Source organism: Crocodylus porosus, unplaced genomic scaffold (genome assembly GCF_001723895.1).
Source record: "Crocodylus porosus isolate Cpor-Errol unplaced genomic scaffold, CroPor_comp1, whole genome shotgun sequence".
NCBI classification, from domain to species: domain Eukaryota; kingdom Metazoa; phylum Chordata; order Crocodylia; family Crocodylidae; genus Crocodylus; species Crocodylus porosus.
The window spans coordinates 14,049,788-14,071,195 of NW_017728924.1; the positions used below are offsets into that span (position 1 = coordinate 14,049,788).

At 41.7% G+C, this 21,408-nt stretch overlaps 1 protein-coding gene across 1 annotated transcript in view; it reads right to left on the reverse strand.

Annotated features, from left to right (window-relative positions):
- ABCB7 (ATP binding cassette subfamily B member 7) overlaps nucleotides 1-21,408 on the reverse strand; it is an 83,199-nt gene that overhangs the window by 16,282 nt on the left and 45,509 nt on the right. Inside the window, exons 5-13 of the mRNA XM_019540371.1 lie at nucleotides 15,087-15,219; nucleotides 14,341-14,609; nucleotides 11,986-12,074; nucleotides 11,803-11,890; nucleotides 10,635-10,809; nucleotides 9,077-9,234; nucleotides 8,399-8,562; nucleotides 6,936-7,065; nucleotides 6,301-6,472 (exon numbers count right to left, since the gene is read on the reverse strand). Of these exons, the coding sequence (XP_019395916.1) occupies nucleotides 6,301-6,472; nucleotides 6,936-7,065; nucleotides 8,399-8,562; nucleotides 9,077-9,234; nucleotides 10,635-10,809; nucleotides 11,803-11,890; nucleotides 11,986-12,074; nucleotides 14,341-14,609; nucleotides 15,087-15,219 (1,378 nt within the window). The remainder of the gene's footprint in view (nucleotides 1-6,300; nucleotides 6,473-6,935; nucleotides 7,066-8,398; nucleotides 8,563-9,076; nucleotides 9,235-10,634; nucleotides 10,810-11,802; nucleotides 11,891-11,985; nucleotides 12,075-14,340; nucleotides 14,610-15,086; nucleotides 15,220-21,408) is intronic.

Below are 21,408 nucleotides of genomic sequence, written 5' to 3' on the forward strand. Positions count from 1 at the left end.
CTTTAGAAGCCAATTTAAAACAAAAATATCCCAGAACTTTCTAACTTTCACACTTTGAGTGATTTACAAGTTTCATAGTCAAGAAAATGGTTGAGTTTCAAAATTGACAGCGGAAGCAATTCACCATTTATTTGTCTTCATCAGTTGTAGTCCAAACTTTACATAGATTCTCTTTAATACCATCAACATGCTGGGTGACTTGCTATGCTTAGCAAAAAAAGACGCTTTTTTCCCCCCCAAACCACTTAAAGAGAATAATCATCTCATTTTAGTGTGAGCTTTAAAAGTGACCCTGGTAAAGATGACCAACAAACAGAAATGTTACTACTGGCCCAAGATTCTACTTTTACATCTTTTTTTTTTTTAATGTCTAGCATTAAAAATATAACTGTCTGATAAGCCCTGTGCTTGAAAAGCATGCAGTGATCCTATAAATGCACAGCCTTTCCTGAGGCAGGTGGTTTACAAGGCATACTGCAGCTTCAAATTTTCCTCTATGCACAATCCAGCAAAAAACTGTGTTTAATGACTGCTTTTAATTGCTTTACTTTTACAAAATAAAAACATGCTCTATTACATATTTATATCAATACTTTAAAATTTATATTGTTAAAAGTAGGCCAAAACAGCTCAATTTTAATTATTCACTTTCCATAAAAACCTTAAATTTTTAAAATGTTTATTTCTCATTAATCATTTGATTCAGTGCTTACTTGAACTTTTAATTAATAAAAATTCCATTTTAATAAATACTTTCTTCTTGTACCTTTCATTTGGTATTAGGCTAGTAAGAGGAATCACCATCAAGAAGTATCTTTAATTGTTCCTTCACATAATATTAGATTTATTACACAAAATAGTAATACTTTTCTGTACCTGTCCTCTTCAGAGAAGTACAGATAAAGTATTTCTACTTTTTCATATACATAATTAACCGACAGATTTCAGTGGAATAAGTTTTGTTCGTATTAAGCTTATACTTCCTAGCTACTCATAAAAAGTTTTAAAAAATCTGAGACAAAGGTGCTGACTTGCTATAAATGGACATACCAGACTATTACAATGTTTAGCATTGGATTACTTGAATAGAATTGCTTAATACAGTAAGTTGGCTGTCACAGGGTGATGGCACAATATGGCCCCGAAGGGGAAAAGGAGAACCCCAGGACCCGAAATAAGACTGGGGAGAGAAGGGGAGAAGGAAAGAAAACAATAAGCTCCTTACCTGCAGCCGACAACACGGGAAAGCTGGAAGCGGCGGCGGGATCCACGCGGCTGATTAGCCACATCTCTTTCAAACTACAGCCAGCTGCGATCAATAACGAGAGGAGCTGGCGCGGAGGGATAAAGAGCACCCCGGGACACGGAGGTGGGGAGGAGAGCTGGAGACCAGCCAGGAGGGGAGAAAACCCCAAAGCCTCACTCTCTTCCCCGACAGTGGGGAAGATAATGCCTGGGGAGAAGTGGCGGATGCCCGGGCTGGCAACTGCGGAGCTGGGCATAAGGATCTGAAGACAGAACCTGATGCGAGGAGCCACCCCAAAGAAAGGGGGATGGAGGAAGACCCGGCTATCGAGGTGGGACCAGCACGGGTTTGGGGAGAGCACCCAGAGTCTGTCCCAGCAGGGATCCAAACCACCAGCAGCAAGAGGGGCTGTAGAGTCCTGGACCTTGCCAGGTGGAATCACTTGGCGAGGGACCGGGTGCAGAGGGGAACCAGGGTGGCTGGCAGCAGTCCTGAGCGGCTGTTAAAGAACTGCAGAACCCAGCCATATGGGTGCTGCAGAGAGAATTATGTAAGGAGAGGACTGTCTCTGGGACAGGGGTCCCAAACTTTGATTTTTAGCCCGGGAAGCAGATGGGTAGCATTTTCTTTTGAGTTTTGCTGAGTGGCCCACGGTAAAAGGGGCAGGGAGGAACCTTAGAAGGATTCCTTAACAGGCAGGATCGGGAGTCAGGACAAGCCCACGGATTCGCCCAGTTACATGTGGGCATCGGAAGGCGAGGGTCGGCCCCAGGAATCACCGACAACTCAGCGTGGCTGGATACTAGGGTGAGGTGTAGGGGAGGACAGAGCCTCGCATAAGACCATCACCCCAAGAGTCCCAACGCCGGATAAACTAAAGTAGGCGGCCCCTCCAATGAAGTTCAAGCAAAGTCGTGGCAGGCGAGATAGGGGCAGGAACTACATCTAAGACCTATCCGGAATAGACAATTCCAGGGACGAAGTGACATGCAAGCCCCTACGCCAGAGGCCGAGCAGCACAAGACCTAATGTTCGAGGCCTGCCGGTTACATTGGCATTTTGCACCCAGGTAAGAGAAGAAGAGCATCGGAGTAAGGACCCTGGACTTCAGAAAAGCAGACTTTGACTCCTTCGGGGAACTTATGGGCAGGATCTCCTAGGAGCCCAGTTTGAGGTGGGGGGAAGGGATCCTTGAGAGCTGGTTGTATTTTAAAGAAACCTTACTGAGGGTGCAGGAACAAATAAGCCCGATGTGCAGGAAGACTAGTAAGTATGGCAGAAGACCAGCTTGGCTTAGCAGGGAACTCTTCAGTGAGCTTACGCAAAAATGAAGCTTACAAGAAGTGGAAACTTAGACAAACGACTAGGGAACAATATAAGATCATTGCCTAGTCATGCAGGGATGGAACTGGGAAGGCCAAAGTGCAACTGGAGGTGTGAAGGGTAACAAGAAGGGTTTCTACAAGTATATCAGCAACAAAAGGAAAACCATGGAAAGTGTGGGTCCCTTACTGAATGAGGGAGGCACCTAGATGCTGAGGGAACTGGGCTTATTTAGTCTGTAGAACAGATTGAGGGGGAACTTAATAAGAGTCTTCACCTATCTGGAAGAGTGGTAATAAAGAAGATGGAGCTAGATGACATAACATGGAGCAATGGTCTCAAGTTGCAGCAAGGGAAGTTTAGGTTAGATATTAAGAAAACCTCTCTTACCAGGAAGGTGGTAAAACACTGGAACAGGTTACCTAAAAAAGTGGTGGAATCTCTATCCTTGGGGGTTTATAAGACCAGGCTAGAAGAAGCCTCGGCTGGGATAATCTAACTGGGGATGGCCTTGCTTTGAGCAAGGGGTTGAACTAGACCTCCTGAGGTCCCTTCAACCCTAATTTTCTATAATTTTAAGACCCTGTTCGTTATTTGCAGTTTAAAAAATCATTTGACCCGCCTCAACAAGTTTAAAACGTATGAGGGTGCAAAACTATTTCCAATGAGAAGTTCTGCCACATCTGCCATCTGGTAGACCAGTGTTTCTGGCAATCCATTGTTTTTATCCACCCCCAACCAGGTTTATTTTTAGTATCAGCAGTAAGGGGATCCAGCCATTCTTTTCCTGAACCAACCTTTATGAACAACTATACCCAACACCCCACTTCTTTCATTAGGAAAGTGAAATATCTGGATTTCAAAGAAGTCACTGGAATACAGAAAGTCCTCCCTATTTCTCCCCATTAGTTTTCCCATTAACAAAGATGCCTTGGAAAAAAAACCTCAAGTGGAAAGGACTGCATGTAGTTCTGGCTCCCTAAAAATACATGAGCGAACTTACTGTCTGAAGCTCATAAATGAATGAAAACAAGGATGTGGGGAATGAGTGACTGGCTTCTATTTATTTCACTATCCACAAGAAAGCATGAGGCTTCAAAATCATTACTTCAACAGCACTCTAATGAAGCCAGAGAGTAAAACTAGCTATTTTTATTTGTCTACATTTGTAGATAAATGCAAGGCCATTAAGTAAAACAGGATATAGCATTTGTAGTTGTAAAGAGGTCTACCTTTATATTTGTCAAGATACAAAGGGAGTTTAAGATACTAAAACCAGGGGTGCACCAATAGAGATTTTGGGGGCTGATACCGATAGCCGATTTTTAATGAGCCATATTGGCCAATACCAATCCGATTTCGATATGCAGCCCTGCAGCGTGGAGAACAGAGTCCAGCTGGTAAGTCTGTTGCGGGGGAAGTGGTGGGGGGAGGGTACAGGCTTGGGGAGCAGATCACAGCCCCCACAGTTAGAGGAAGGGAGTGGGACTGGTGCTGGGGCAGATGCTGCTCAGCCAGGGTGGAGCAGAGCATGGGACAGAGTTGTGGCTCATCTGGGGGGAACAGGGGGTGGGAGCAGCTCTCACCACTGCATGCACCCTGGGAGGGCACGTGCCCTGGGATGTGCGCAGGGGTTGGGGTGGGCTGCTGCTGTGGACTGAGGCTGGGGCTACACCGGGCTCTTTCCAGCAGTGGGGAAGGGAGGCTGGGCCAGGCCGTGCTTGGGGCGGGTGGTGGTGGCACTGGGAGAGGTGTTACAATGAATTTTGGAGTGGCTGAAGCCCACCCCCCCCCCCACAACACCCCCTCTCAGCACTGCTGCTGCCCTCCTCGAGCACAACTTCAGCCCAGAACCCCCCAGGCACTGGGAAGAGCACAGCGCAGGCCTGGCCCCAGCCTGCAGCGGCAGCCTGATCTGCCCCATGCACAGATCTTGGGGCACATGCCCCCCCTTGTGCGCTGCCAGGGAGTGCACAATGGCAGGAGCTGCCCCCCCTCCTTAAGCCCCCGGATGAACCATGGCTCCATCCTATGTCCCTCCCCACCTTGGCTAGGCAGCATCTGCCCCAGCCCCACTCCCTCTAACAGTGGGGGCTCGATCTGCTCCCCACCCACAACTGGACCTGGCTGCACTCCACACTACCGGGCTGCACTCCTGGCCAGCTGCATGCATGAATGCGGCACTTACTGTCCACATCACTTGGCCACATCAGACAAAAAAAGCTGATTGCTGATGCTTTCAATTTTCTTCATACTGGTGCTGATCTGATATGGGACTGTTGTATTGGTGCACCTCTAGTTAAAACTGCAGAATCCCCTCTGCTTTTTGCACTTCTCTTTGTGGGTTTTATGTTTCAGTTAGATAGCACCCAATGCTCAGAGGTACTCAGCCTACGTAGTTTCATCCAAAGTCAACATGATGTACAATTTCAGACGTCACAAATTAGTGGACACTTCTGAAAAGTACTGGACTAAGCTCCTCACACCATGGCCTACATACAATCAAGATACATTTTACATGGCTAAATCTGCTATTCATGCCAGTGTTAAATGCATCTTAACTGCTTTGCTAATAATCTAGGAAATTCAGACCATAATTTAATAAGTAGTAAATTTTAGACCTTTTTTTGGTTTGACACCAAAAGCCTAGACAAATGGAAGTCAGAAGAACATCATATTTCATCCCAATATTTAATGCAGTTTTTTTTCCCCTCAATACCTTGTGCTTTGCATGTCAGTGTGATAGTCACAGTGACAGTAAAAGAAGAACTGTGTAAAGCAGGGGTTCTCAAACTGTGGGTTGCGACCCCACCAGGGGGTTGTGAGCAACTTAATAAGGGGCTGCAAACTTCCCAGGGGATGCAGGGAAATGGCGACGGCGTGATGGATGGCAGCAGCAGCTGCTGCATGCGAGCTCCCCATCCCCCAATGCCACTATCCAGCACTCGGGGTCACGGTATCACAAAGTTTGAGAACCCTGGTGTAAAAGGTTTCATCAACTTTCACAAAAGTTCAGTCCAGGAAGTCTAAAGGCCTGAGAGATAAGAACTACTATTCTCCCATCCTTGTGAAGCACTGAGGTAAACTGAGGCAGCACAACTATGCTTCTCAGCCTGGGTGTTGCCAAATTGAAATGCCATGGAGCTGTTCCTCGATGCTAAAAAAAGGTTAAGAATCACTTTTATGAACACAGCCTTCACACCATGCAGCTACTCTTCAAAATCCATTTGTTTCTGCAACCTTTCCAGCAAGTGAGTCACACTTTTATATTAGAGTCTATTAGATTAAAAAGGGAGGTTAAACGCACACTTTGTGGAAAAAAAAGGGAGGGAAAAAAAAAAATCTTTCCTTCCTTGGTTTAGAACTACCCATTTTAAACTTATCAACTTAAACTTTAAAATGAAATATACAAGAAGCTCAAGTTCACCACTCAGCTTTCCATTCAAAATGGGAAGGACGTCTTACTTTAAGAAATGTTATACTGTTAGGCTAACCAGTATGGCAAAGACTTTTTCTTTATAACTTATTTTCTTTTAACAAGCATCTCAAGAACAAATGTTCATATCATTTCTACTTAAAGAAAAAGAATTAAAAAATTAAGTGCATTAAAATACGTGACAAAGCTGGCTTAGTATTTCATGTTGTGACAATGAAAGATGACATGTAAACAATACCTTCAGCTTGAATCTAGCAGAAGTGATAAAAAGAACGAGTGACATTTATGAACCTACCTGAGAGCTTGAGTCCTCGTTCACCAACTTGTGTGTTGTAGCCATTGGGCATTCGGAGGATAGCATCATGGATCCCTGCCAACTTTGCTACTTCATATACCTCCTCTGCTGACGCATCAATATTGCCATATAAGAGATTGTAGTAGATGGTATTATGAAAGAGAACTGCATCCTACAATTGGGAAGTGCAAACATGAAACCATGATTGATACTTTACAGGTTGAGCATAGAAATAGAAAATGATTGCCAAAAATAGTTTATATTCTGCCACCAGGCTTTCAGGCAATAATATTTTGAGGAAAGTACAAAGAGATACTGTGTACACTTTGAACAGCTTTTATATATTTTTTAGCAATTATTTTGATTAAAAATATTTATAACACATGACCTAATTCTGCTGCCTGGAAATGGCTTTAGAATAAGGTATTGCATGAGAAACTCATTTCCAAGAGCAATCAAGATATCCTCCCAGGAATCTGAGCTCTACTTGATGTTTCAGATACAAAAGTTACATTTCCTGAAATAAGGAAGTACAGTAGCTTTCATACGAAGTCTGATAATATCACTGTGCTTGACTTTCATTCAAACCATATTATCAGGATAACAAAACTTTTAAGTGTATTAAGACATTTTACCTGAGGCACAACTCCTATAGCTTTCCTAAGGCTTTCCAAACTGACATCTTTAATATTCTGACCAGCAACATAAATATTTCCTTTCAGCGGCTCATAGAAGCGAAACAACAGCCTCACTATTGTGCTTTTCCTAAAATGGAGAGAGTTGAAAACAAAGGTTAAATTCTTATTTTAACATTTACAAGTTTCAAATGAATATAATGTCTTCACAGGAAAAAGTAATTAAAAAAAGAATAAAAATTGGGATTTAAAAAAAAATTCCAGCACATCCCCAAATAAAGGTTAACCTCAATAGAAATTCGACAGAAGTTGAGAAAAATATTGGTCATACTGTCTGTGTTATAGAAAGCAATTTTAAATAGCCATAGGAGACAAAACACTGTTTGTAACAATACGTGCTATTGACATTAGATCAGAAATTAGTGACATCAGATCAGAAATTAGTGATAAAGAATGGGAGACCATCTAGAAGAATGGATTTTACACATCCATCTGCACAAGTCAAAAATATTTTTAAAAGGCTATATCAATGATATCTCACCCCACTTAAAATTAAATGCATTTCTGGTGCAGGAACAGACAAGCATTCGAGGGAGTGCAGTCATTTGTGAGGATTCTACCATATCTGATGTATGCGGCCCAGAATCAAACTGCTCTGGAAAAAGGTTGGAGACACAGTAAGGGAAACAACAGAATTCCAACTATCAGATAAGCCCCAGCCCTTCTTACTGAACTTTCCTGAGAACGGTATAACATATAGAAGTCATAGGGAATTGATCACTCATCTTCCAGTATCTGTAAAAATCAGTTACAAAAGCCTGGAAGAAAACAGTGACAATCCGAAAATTACCCAGTGGTTTGAAATAGTTTGGGAAGTTTTAGTAATGGAAAAAATGTCCTACCAAGTCAGTGTTATTTGGGGAAGAAAGAAAAAAAGAGGTGCTTACTTAAAAATTTGGTGCGAGTTCTCAGAATCTGCTGAAAAAGCAATTTCACTGGCCTCCAAACCAGAAAATTTGAGAATTTTTTTTGAATACTGAATGAGAGCATAAAGTTCTATGAGCTAGCAGTTAAGAACAAATTTGTAGCGAATTTGAAATCTAAAACACAGAGATAAGTAGAAAAGTGAGCTTTGTATTGTGTGGAGTTCTGAGGAATAAGAGGGCAAATTATGAAGCAGTTTACATATAGAGATGAAAAAACACAAAAGGTTAACATTGACTGAAACATCAAGGAACTGTCAGTGACCAAAGAAAAGAAGAAAAGAACATAAGACCAAGACTTCTCTACAGACACTGACTTGGGTTATGGGATGGAAGATAAATATTTGTCTTTATGTATATAGGGGATTTGATGCATCTTTAAATGTTAAATTTGTTATGAAATAAATTGCATTTGTTAATAAATAAAGTTTTTAAAAAATCCAGACAGTGATACGGAATGTGCACAGTCCATTTACCCACCCTGATCCACTACCTCCTACAATTGCCACTTTCTTTCCTGCAGGGATTTCAAAAGACACTCCATTAAGGACTTTGTGCCCCTCCACATATTCAAAATGCACGTTATCAAAGGCAATGGTAGCAGTCTGTGGTGTGAGCTGTAGGGGTTGAGCCAGTCCTCTGTCCTATTAAAAAAAAAAAAGTGTGCCTCTTTACACACTGACTGGAACATACTCTAAAACAACTTAACAAGTTCAACAGAATTTATTGCGTTCCTCCTCCCCACAAAAAGAAAGAAGGCAAACTAGCTTGATCAAATTAAGAATTAATTATCTTTTTCAGACACAAAGAGGCGATTTATTCCTCCTGCGAGCAAGGTAAAAAAATTCTACTGTACCATTCAGCTTCTAGGGAACTTATTTTCATAATAAATCCTGCATCATGAATTACAAGTAGATATTCAAATAAAATGCCTGAAAAAGTAAATGCAACTCCGTGGATTAACATTTTCTTATGCTAAAAAGAACCTGAAGGATAAAAACAGGCACTACTGTGTTAAATACACTGAACAAGAAGGAACAGAGCATCTCCTTGTACAAGAAAAACTGACTCTGAAAAGTATGAGAAGATAGAGGGAGAATATTACCAGAAAATAACTGCATTTGGTAAATTTAAAAAAGTACTTTTTAAATCACTTACTTTTATTCTTGTGTCTACACTGAGCAGTGTAAACAAGGTATTCATGTCTATGAGCGCTTGCCTTGTCTCTCTGTACACTGTCCCCAAAAAGTTAAGGGGTAGAGAAAGCTGAAATAACAGTCCATTCACCATTACTAGATCCCCAACTGTCAAGTTCCCTTAAAACAAGAGGGGAAGGGAGAAGAGAGAAAGAATTTGCTGAATGAAGTATCTTAAGTGTGGCCTATATAAATATTAAAGCTCTTGGTGTTGGAAAGCAAAGGTTAGGCTTGACTTCACTTTTTAAACAGGAGACTATCCTTTAACACCATGAAAGAATAATTCTTGGAGAATAAGAATCTGTCCACTGAGGTGCCAGGCAGATCACTTGTGCAGACTGATAAAGAAGATTTACTGCCTGAAAACAGAGGCAAGCACATATTATCAAATTCACAGGAAATACCAGATCAGGAAGTTCTCCAACCCTGTGAAAGGAAAGAAATGAAAGCCTCCAAAGGGCCTTAGAAGCGTGGGTAAGAAATAACAGTAAACTCAACATGGCAAAAGGCGGCTATGACACGCTTGGTCTAACGGAAACCCATAGCTGTCCCTTAAAGGCAATTCTGTGATTGCTCCTTGCTGCTTCACTTTAGTTTTGTTTATTTAAAACAGGACCATTTTGATGCTATTTTAATCTCCAGGATTTTGAAAGCTATTCTGATCTATCCCATAGATGAGTGACAATTAGTGAGGTAATTTAGAGTTAAGGGATTCAAGTCAGTGAAGGAAAATTAAACAAAAAGCTTTAGCAGAAGTCTATTAGATTCGGAAGTCTTCCAATACAAATGATGGTGTTTCACCGCTAGCATAGTATCAAACTAGGTACAATAAAGCACTGAAGTATAGGATAAGTTACAAAAAACAAAATGTGGATATAATTAAAGGACACAACCTGCACAGGTGTGTAAGTGCAAGATAATCCAGCCGGAGGGTCCCTACCATATAGAAGTACACAAGACAACACGTCTTTTTCTGTCTGCTTGCCAGATTTTAGTTGAATATTTACTACTCACTAACTGGTTTTAGAAATGTCTCCTATGCCTACTGTTGCTGCCCCCCTCCAACTGTAGATACAGTGGTAAGAAATGACCAGACAAATGCTGGTAATAAACCATGATAGGTATCAGCCAATCCAAAAAAATATAAAACAAATGGTATAAAAAGAAGTAAAAATCACTATTATTTTGTCAAAAATCAAAACCCAAGAGAAGGATGAAACGAAGCAACAATACAAAATGCCTGCAGTCCAGTATTATGTAAAGAATAGTATCATTCTTGTGTTTTTCCATGTCTACATTTTTATACTGTTAAGTTTGTTTGGCTGTGGACTAAGACAGCCCAGGGTAAGCAACATTAAAAAATGTGATTTTTTTTCCTCCAGCAAACAAAACTAGAACCAAAAACCAGCTCCCCAAAGAAAGGTGTTTCTTAGGTGATAATATTCTGCTAAACTGTATGTTTCATTACAAATGGTCAGGTAAACTGGTGTCTGTATTTAGTTCAGAATGAGCTCAATTACCTGCAACAATTCCCTGGCTAGCAAGCACCATGACGGCTGTTAAGCCAATGCTGAATATAGTGTTCTGACCAAAATTCAGGAGAGCTAATGTAGAGGTAGTCTTCAGTGAGGCATTTTCATAGGTCTTCAAAAATCCATCATATTGCTGGGCTTCATATCTTTCATTATTGAAATACTATAAAGTGAATAAAGGTAGAAAGCAGTGAATTCCATAATACACTAGACTCAGTGGGGGTTTTTATACTAATTATAAGATTCCGATTTGTGAGACACAAATAATGAGGCTCAGCCAAAAGAGCCCAGGGCATCACCCTGGGGAGTATGGCTAGAACACCTGCAGCTGTGGGGAAACAGAGGGTATGGGGATCCCTACCAAACCACTCTGCAGGAAACCAGGCATTTGCCTCTTCTATTGCTTTTGCTAGTTGTGTCTAATAAATATCAAGGCTTGTTTCTTCAGGCTGCTCTTGATGTGAACTGCTAGAAAGTACACCAGGAAAATTAGAAGCACCTAGCTGCCAGATCAGAAAAACAGTCCTGCATTGGCTTATGCCAGAAGAAATTTTTTCAATCAAAATTGTAATTTTTTTTCTGCTAAACTTTTGCAGAAATTGATGGCACAGGTCCCTGTGCTTACCAGGTAAAGCTTCCCACTTGTCACTGGTAAGCAGGTATTTCACTGAAAATGATTTTTCACACCACCCAATTTAGCCCAGATTATTGGTTTTGAGGTTTAAGCTTTATATCATATTGATCCGAATGGGTCGCCACATAGGATTTCAGTTCTCTGCTTCACTGTAGCACTACTCAAACCACTCTTTTACTTTCATCAGTTGAGAAATGAGCTTGGGTCTCCAAGCTGCAATACGCAAGTAGCTCTCAAAACTGCAGGCATTTCAAACCATGTAGATTTTACCATTCATAAGCAGGATACTGTTTTGACTGCAAATAAAAAAGTAAAATGGAGCTGGGATATCAAAAAGCAGATGATACTGTAAGAATAAAGCAAACGGAAAAAAACCCTACATTGAGTTGCTTAAGATTGGTTTAAACATTTAAGTCATACAGATAAACAAATGGACCTACCCTAAACTCGCTGAGTATACAGGGATTTAAATTGATAATTAAATCTTTCATGATGTTAACCAGCAGGAAAAAAGGACCTTACCTTCACAGTTTCATAGTTCAATAACGAGTCAATTGCAGCATTGCCTGCATCATTGTCAGCTTTGTTCATTTCTATTCTAAATTTAGTCCTGTAAAACAAAGGCTTGCATAGTCAAAAGGTACTGGTTGAGGTGACAAGAATAATTAATCCATGAAACCTGAACAATTGTAGATAGCACCTTACCTCCACTGTGTAATTCCTATTGTGAATGCTATGTAAGCTCCTAGTGTTCCCAGAGTTACCAATGCAAACTCTGCACCACATTTATAATACTGAAAGGGGAAAAAAAAAACAAAACAAAACCAACAAAACTTAGAACACTATTATTTCAAAATTTTAACACTAGGGTATGAGAGAGACAGCGACAGAGCGAGCAAGTCCCTACCTTGAATAGTTTATAAAATCAATAACAGGCATAAATCTAAGCACAGCAATGGACAGTAATGATGACTGGCAAAAGAAAGAGTGGTAACAGGAAAATAACTCAACAAGACCTAATGCACTCTGATGAGTGAAGAAGGGCATCCAAAAACTTCTTAAGCATTAAAAGTAAATAAAATAGCTTTGCTTGCAGAGATCTTAGGAGGACAGGACAGCCAGGAAGAAGGATATGAATAAGGATTGCAATGTCCTTACAAACCAACTAAAAAAAAAAAAAAAAAATCACTACTTTCCCACAGTGCTTCTTTGGTGAACAGCATAAGAAAAGTAGAGTAGAAGACTGAGAGAAGCAGACAGATAAGGCTATCAAGGCTGGGGTGATAAGCAAGATGAATATAAATAATTATGACAGCCATAAGAGAAGTTTGCCACTTAGTGAATTTACCCAAATCCAAGACAAATAAATTTAAGACTAGCCCCAAAATTACATTCTAGAAATGGAAAATATATACATATTGTAATTTCCATGTCTATAAGCTAATTATTGGAAGGTTGTTTTAAATTTGTTCTCTACACCACCAGTGCAGCAGGGTTAGCAACAGCAGGAGAACAGGTCTGTCCCCACCACCTGCCTCTCCCTGTGGTGCTTGAACTGCCTGCCGCCTGCCCCTCCAACTGCACCCCTCTGATGTGTCCCCTGCTTGCCTCCCACTGACACTTGCCCTCCCTCTTACATGCCCTGGGCAGGTCTGTGCCCCCTGATGCCTGCCTCTCCTGATGGTGCCTAGATCCCTTGACACCTGTCCTTCCCTTCCTCACCTGCCCCCGTGCTACTCCTCCCTATAGCTCCCCTCCCCTACTTATGTTTCTCTTACTGCTCTGGATCCTGCTGGGGTCCCACTTCAGCCAGGATCAGAGAGTGCAGAGCACGTGTTGCCTCTGGCTCCAGCCCAGCCATGCAGCAGTTGCTGTACAGTGGCAGTTTCATCCCTGATCCCAAAGCTGGGGCCAAAGCTGCCAGTGGATAGGTGGGCTGGAGCCAGGGGCATCACATGCTCTGTGCTTTCTGCCCCCAGCCGGAGCAGGGCCTCCAGCAGAAGCCAGTGCTGCATGGGGAAGGTGATAGGGGGCAAAGAGGCAGGTGGGAAACAGAAAGCTAAAGGGGCAATAGGGAGGAAAGGAAGTGGCAGAGCAACAGGTAGGCTTGGAGACCCCAGACTAAGAGTTAGTCACTGCCCCTCCATACCCTGTTTGTTTCTGAATCTAAGACAATGGGGGGGCAGACACACAGACCCTATCTTAGATTCAAGTAAATATGGTCAGTTACAAGAATATTGTTAAGAAAAGAAGAATACCAATAATCAAATATTCATGTGATAATCCAAAATAAGGGGCAATGAAAATACCATTGAAGGAGCTAGCTAAACAAACTTCCTCCCTTTTAATTTTATCTAGTTCTACCTCTGAGATACACAAGCATACTTACATTTTAATTGTTAACACGAATTACCAACACACATCCTTAACCTTATAAGATGATAAACTTAAATTTACTAAAAAACGTTGTTAAAAGAAAATCTAAAAATGTGCAGGTCTGAAGAAGCTTGCTTTTCAGATTACTTTCAATTTAAAATGTTAGTGAAATTAAATGCAGTAAAGGGGTATAGTCCATTAAAAAGCCAGGAACAAAAAAATAAAACAAAACAAACAATATAATATTCATGTGGAAATACTCCACAAATTGTTTTTACAACTTAAAACTATAAAACATTAATTTCATTAAAAAAAGTTGCAGAGACTATTTCCCTGTATTTGCCTAGTTTCATCTCCTTCTTCAATTTTATATATCTGATATCACTTTAAATAAGTCACTTTACTCTTCTGTCTTAGCTTTTCCCCATAAAGCAGGAGAGAGAAAATAACATTTGAAACTTGTAATGTAAACATGATTGTAAAAACTAAACGTTGAAGCTACGTTTTGTACCTGAAGTTATTTAAAAGCTTTTAAAAAGTCTGAGCAGGCACAAGTTGAAATTCGGAGTGTATTTGCTTTCACTGACACCAGTCTGCAAATACAGAGCAAGCTGTTGCAAGAAACTCATCATTCTTCCCAATTCTGTATTATTCATGCATTCTGATTCTGTAAAAATAACTTACCAAAATTCCGCTGACAAGCACCACTTCAAATGTGGTGGGTCCCAGGTTAAATACTAAAGCACTTAGAACGAAACTGATGCCCCTTGTTCCTCTGTCAATAGCTTTTGAAAGAGCTCCTGTTTGCCTGTTTAGGTGGAACCCCAAATCCAGGTTATGCAGATGGAGAAAGACATTCTTTGCAATCCTTCTGATGGAATTTTGGGCTACTTTTCCAAATACTGCATTTCGAGCTTCATTAAATAAGGCAGCCCCAACTCTTGAAATACCATCTAAAAAGGGATTTAAGAGAAATTAAAAAGTTATTTCTCTCATTTCCAAAAAAGCCCCCCAAAAACTTGATGCATAAATATAGAGTAAAACCTTATTCTGTCATATTTATAACATTTTTCTTCTTCTCAGGATAATTTATACTTCACTGCTACACAGGCCTCACGTACATCTTTTATTTAAAAATGTTAATTCAATTTTTACTTGAGACTCGATTACACATCCAGAAGTGAGTAAAGTCTATAGGATAATTTATTACTGGAGATTATTTCTATATGCGTCATTTTAGTCCTCAGGTGGGACAAGAGAATTTAATTCACAGAATGTTAGTAATGAAAATCAATACAGACTAGGAAAAATAACAAAAACGGCCATACAAAATGCTTAGCAGAGGAAAAATGAAGTCAGGAGCTACAATCTTCCAAACCCTTAGTGAAAAAAGTTAAACACCTGTTGACAGATTAAAGAATCACACTTACAGCCAATCAGAACAGCTGTTGCCATGGTTGCAACTGTATTTGATGCATCATTTAGGTTCAGAATGTTTCCAGACATCTGGTTGAGGTTGTCTACTGCATATTTAAACATGAAGGGAACCAGTATATTCATGGTCTAAAAGCATAAAAACAGCAATTACTCAGGATATGCTAAAATGTTTATTTATGGAGTATAAATATTTCCCCTAAATTAACCACAATTATTATATTTGGTTATTAACCACTTAAGTGACAGCGGGATGGCTTTCCTTATTCCAAAAATAACAATCTCTGCACTAGGAAATGTGTACTGCCAGAGTAGCAGGGTTAGTTTATACCTTGCTCCTTTTAAATATCAGTTTTCATCCAAATTAAATGGCTCGCTGTAAAAAACACTTCCGATTCACTCCGAAGACTCATTGAAGTGATGGCAAAACTGGGAGATATAAGGTAGCAAGACAATTCATGGCATATTTATGGCATCATTAAGGCTAAGTACAGACAGTCAAAAAGCCCAAGGCTGAATTGATTCAATCTTCCCAAATTAGTTTAAACTGCGTAGATTGAACCGATAAGCAAGTGAACAGACATTAATTTTTGATTCCTGAAATGCAGCCACTTGCTTGCAGTGGCCCACACCAGAAGCCAACGGGTGCTAGAGCACACCTCCCAGCTCAGCTGGAGCAGGCAGCTTGAAAGGGAGGGAATCTGGGACAAGCTCAATAAACTTATTTAACCTAAATCAGCTAAGTCTGATACTACATCCATCCAGGTTTATCTTAAATTGGTTTCAGACATTTTGTAAGTGGCTTATGTGCACTGAATGTCTGCCGTGTTACAGATTTGAACCAGTTTCTGATCACTTATGCCAGTTTGTGCATAATTGCTGTCCCTAGCCTAAAACATTAGACACTATTTGCTGTGAACATTTCAGTTACAGAAATGGTCAGTCTGGATGACAACTGGCAAGGGTGCCAATTCGCTAACTTTGGATCAACTTATGAGAGGTGAACACCTGAAATTTCCATTGACTTCAAGGAAAATTGGCAAGCATTCCCATTCCTCTGACAGGCCCTACATCTCTTCTAGCAGTAACTGTTGCTTCATGTGTACAGGCTTCCCTTGCTTTATGCGGTAGATGCGTTCCTGAAAAACTGTGTATAACTCAAATTTGCATAAAGGGAACCCACTTCACAAGATAACAGATATGGATATGTTTCAAGACCTCGACTGCATCAGTAGCAGGTAAGTCTGCTACGGTGTGAGAAAGAGTCCCACGGCTCCAAAGCACAGGGGCTAAACAAAGGCTCGGTGACCCCAGGTCCACAGCCCCAAAGAGCCCGGCACAAATCTCCCTTACCCAGGTGTTTCTGGGGGGGAGGGGCAGGGAGCTCCATCGCAGGTATAAAGAAGAGCCGGGAACAGGCAAGAGGGGGGACCGTAGAACAGGAAGGAGGAGGAGGAGCGAGGCGACATACGCTGCAGGGAACCCTGAGAGCCACGTGGAGAGCCAGTAGGAAACTATTGCAGAGCGTAAGCCCCACTGAGGGAACTTAGAGCAAAGACTGCTGACCCGGCAGGGCTCAGAACTGTTTGTTTCCACACAGGGAGGTGGTGGAGCCCAGCAAAGTTTTGTACTGTAATATCCCTAATAGAAGGGCACAATAGATTTTGTGGTACCGTAAAGCATGTAAAAGTGGCACATGCCAAAAATGGTGTCACAGATGGACCTAATGTGCTAAAGGGAATCGTGGCAACCTCAACAAGAGGCTCAGAGAGAGTCACCAAAGAGGGGAAAGGGGCAGAAAAGAGGGACTGACCTCACGAAAGTCAATTTGGTTTGCTCGTGGCTAAAAGCAGCCGGAACAATAACTCAGGCCAGGAGTGCCTGTTTTGTGTTCTTAGTTTCCTGGGTGTTTTTTTGTTTTTTTTTTTTGATTGGAACCGAGGTCATGTTGAAAGACCAACTGGCTGATCAGAACGGAAGAGGGTGTAGGGGTGGCGGAGCCTCAGGAATGTAGGACCTTCATTGGACGACGGTGAGACTACTAATAGGACTACACTACAGGTACTGAACCAACTCCTTTAAGAGTCTGGTCCAGGGGCTGGGGGAAATGGGGCCTCAACCTGCCCCCTCCCCCCCACCATGGTGAGGGCAGAACTGGGGCTGGGGCCTAGCCCCACCCCACAGCAACAGCCTGTAGCAGCAGAAGCTGTACCCCCTAGCCCAGCTATGCAATGCCTGCCCCAGCTCCACCCCCACTCCCTCCCTCACCACCAGCAAGTGAGCAGATTGAGGCCCCAGTCACTGCAGTACCTGCTTCTGCCTGTGCCCTGTGCTCCTTCCCTCACCACTGGGGCCTTGATCTGCCCCCACAGCCCTTTCCTCTCCCCCCATAAACTTACCTACTGCAGATCACGTAAGAGTGAATTTACCTGGCATATAATGAATTTTGGGTACAAAAAAGGCAATCACATAAGAGTGAAGTCACATATACAGAACCCACTTAAAAGCAAGGAAAACCTGTCCAGTGCTTTCTACTGGGCACATCTACACGTGATGCTACAACACCATGGCAATGTGCCACAGCGATGTAGCGTGCATGGGCAAAAATCATGATGCTGCCGCTATACTATTGTAGCAACGTGCTCCTTCAGTATAGTGCATTGCTATGGTGACATACTGGCTCAAAATAATCATGTTGAGCTGTCATTTAGTACTCCCAAAAGGAAGTACTAAATGACTGCGTCATAACAACAGCACCTTAGGGGGGTGCTTAGGGGGTGTGGACATGCTCACTGTTACAGTAATTTACAGCTACTAATCTTTTTACACATTTTGGCTATATAGTTCTGTACAGAGTATAACAGACTCCCATTCTACAGAGTGCTATGAATTATTGCAACAATGTGAACTTTCATACAGCAGTTCCAATCACACACTCCACCTTATCACACATGATATGTCACTGAATATTATATGAAGAGAGAACACTGGCATTTCTTGTATTTTAGGAAGAAGAACTCTGACCAAGGAATAAGATTTGTTCTTTAACCTGCAAACATTAGATGCTGTAACACCCCAAAAATTTTGTAAGATTTAAGAAAACATAAAAATCCCAAATCTTGTTAATGACATTATTATAAAATACATTTATACCAGCTATAAAGAATTTACTGTCAACACAACTAATTTTAGCTCCAACTAACAGAAGTATTCAGCAATTTAAATTACTTTTGGAAATGAAGACGATATGGGGTAAATAAGGGATACAAGTTTCTTAGCAAACGAACAGGTGTTTTAAGACTTAATATCTCTAAAGCACAGCAAGGAAAGGTACTTTTACAAAGAATTAACTTTGTATAGATGCTCTGCTACTAGAAAAGCAGATAGTTTATAAAAAATAATCCTATAGGGAGATTACCTATGAACCTTCAATGAATTGTCAGGATTTACAAACAAAACTTTAAAATATTTTTCCAATGACAATTTTTTGCTCTTGGCACCCAGGGTTGTTACTATTTGAAATCTAACAGCACCTGGAGAAGCCAGTGAGGATTGAGACTCTAGTGTTAGGGGAGCAAATCAAAGATTACTCAAGTTTGCAGTGAGAAATGCTAAAGATCTCACTGATGTGAAAGCTTGAAAACAAGTTATAAAGTGGGGAAAACAGACTGGAGTTTCAAACTTTTATAGTACTGAAAATGCTTTGCAGAGGGGATGACAGGCACTTATGCGCTAAAGGGACAGGAGCTTTTGCAATGCCTGCTTTGAAATCAGTTTAAGGGATTTAAAAAAAATCTAAATTATTGTATACTTGAACTTATTTGTTTACTTAAAGTATTTTGCCCAGAACTAAAACTGTACAAGTTAGAAGGGAATTATCCCTTCTCTCTACTTTGCCATGCTCATCCCAAGAACTATCGTCTAAAAGTATGACCCAGAAGAGATAATCCCATAGAAGAGAATGACACCAACTGCAGAAACTTCCTTAGCCTGATGAAGGGTTTTTGAACCCGAAAGCTTGCTTAATAAGTGTTTTCCAGCTATTTAAGTTGGTTTAATAAAAGGTATCAGATTCACCCAAAGAACCTTGTCTGCCAACGGCATCTAGATGCATTCATTTTTGGAGAATTCATTGCTAAGTTCTGACAGAAGGCCTGATCCTTTAGATCTTATTCAGGATAAGCTCCTACAGAAGTTTATCCCAAATAAGTAATGCAAGATAAGACCCAAGTCAGCAACTCTCCTTCCTTCCCTCCCCATTAGCTTGTGAAAATAGTGACAAAGCTTCAACTGGTATGCAGAAAACCTCAGCAACATCCCCCAAATATACTGACAGGCAATTTCAAAAGTGTGTAGTAAATGAAGAACAGGCCATTCTTGTTAAAAAATAAAACATTAAGAACACCCTGAGGAATTGGAGATGCAACATCAAAATTCTGAAGCTTTAAAAAGACAGATGCACTCAGTTTTGGAATCTAAATTTTTCCATATACCCTTCAGATTACAAAAAAAAGTCTACTTCTCCCTTGGGAGTTATTTGTCCTGAAACTCAATTTCCTGTAGTATTTTGTTTTTAATAAGGAAGACTACAGTACAATCTGTATTACAGTGATGACCAACACTGGAAAATGCTGGTTTTCCTGGGAGAGCGTGCTCAGTAGAAAATAAATGTATTGTAATGCAGATTGTCCTGATTTACTACAGATTCTCACAAAACCCTCTTGAGGGATTTTACTTTTCAAGCAGCTACACTGTATGATATATTTTAAAGTACACTTAAAATAATATCTGTAGTTCTGTTACTAAAGAAATGAGTTGTATTCCTTACACTGCAGTTCTCAACTTTCAATTAATTTAACTGGCAACACTCTACAGTTTTGCAGGAATGTCTCCTTTCACACCAACATAATTCTACCCAAAAGACTATTTTAATAAAATTTAAAGCTGTATCTCAGGTTACAGTTGTTCTGACTCCCTAAGGGTGAAACTTGAATAAGAATAAGGCAGCATGGTATTGCATTTCATTCATAATCAACTCAGTCTGTATTTCTGTCATTTTTTTTCATAAAGAAATGTGTTAATCTCACTAGGTTTATACCAAAAAGAGATGAGAGTTAGTTATTAAACTGGGTCTTTATGACTCAATGTGTTAAAGCCAATGAGATCAAGTTTACACAATATGAACTACATTTCAGGCTCCTACCCACTAGACGAGGGTTGTCCAACATATGGCCCACGGGCTGCCATGCAACCCGCCAAGGCATTTTCCGTGGCCCACGGTGCTGTAGTGGGAAATGAAAGTTAACTTCCTAGTGGCTGCTGAAGGGCTGGGGAAGGGACAAGGTTCCCACACACACTGCGTCAGCTTCATGTTGCCGACACGGTGTGCGTGGGAAGAGGAGTAGCCATGTGGCGCTCAGGACACGATGAGCCCAGCCAGAGCAGCAGGGGGCTCAGCAGCACTTTCCCCCGACCTGCTGTGGTCAGTCCCGAGCGGCACATGGCTCCACTGCCACCTCTGCTGGCTGGTGCCGACTCGGGTGGGTCTGTCCCATCCGGAGCAGCATGCAGCTGAAGTTGGCTTCCCACATGCTGCTGGGGACGGGAGGAGGCCGTCCGGGTTGGCACCAGCCAGCAGAAGCGGTGGCAGAGCCGTGTGCATGTGGGAAGCCAGCATGGCGGGGGCCTTGGCAGGCGGGGTCCTGGCGTGACCTCTGTGGGGCGAGGCAGCGGGAACCGGTATCTGCTGGACCCCGCACTCTGGGCTCGCAGCGCTGAGGCCACAGGGGCTGCGTGCGTGGGCGGCCAGGCACCACGGTGAGCGGGGCCATGCGGGCGGGCAGGGTGAGGGGCTGCGGTGCAGCAGCCTCCTCGCTCGAGCCCCCCATAGGCAGCGCTGGCTCATGGGGCTGCACTGCTCAGGGGATGGGGATGTGAAGTTATTTATTTCTCCCCTTCGGTCTCTGGGGCAATAGCTGGCTGGATGCAGAATGGGTCCCTCCTGTCCCTGCCCATCAGCAGCTACCATGAACTTTGCAGTAACAGGTAAGTGCAGTACGGCTACACAGGCAGGGTCTCTCTGGCCCAGGACAGAGGGTGTTTGAATATGGCTCTCCGGCCCACTGGGTGATAAAAAGTTCATGATCTGGCCCCACATTCAAAAAGGTTGGACACCCCTGCACTAGACAAACTCAGCTAACCTTTCTAGTAGCCTATACTTCTTGGCACAGAATTCAAAGATCTGAATTAATTTATATACACTTTGGGACAAAAAGTATATACCATACTAGATATACTAGGACAGGGGTGGGCAATTAT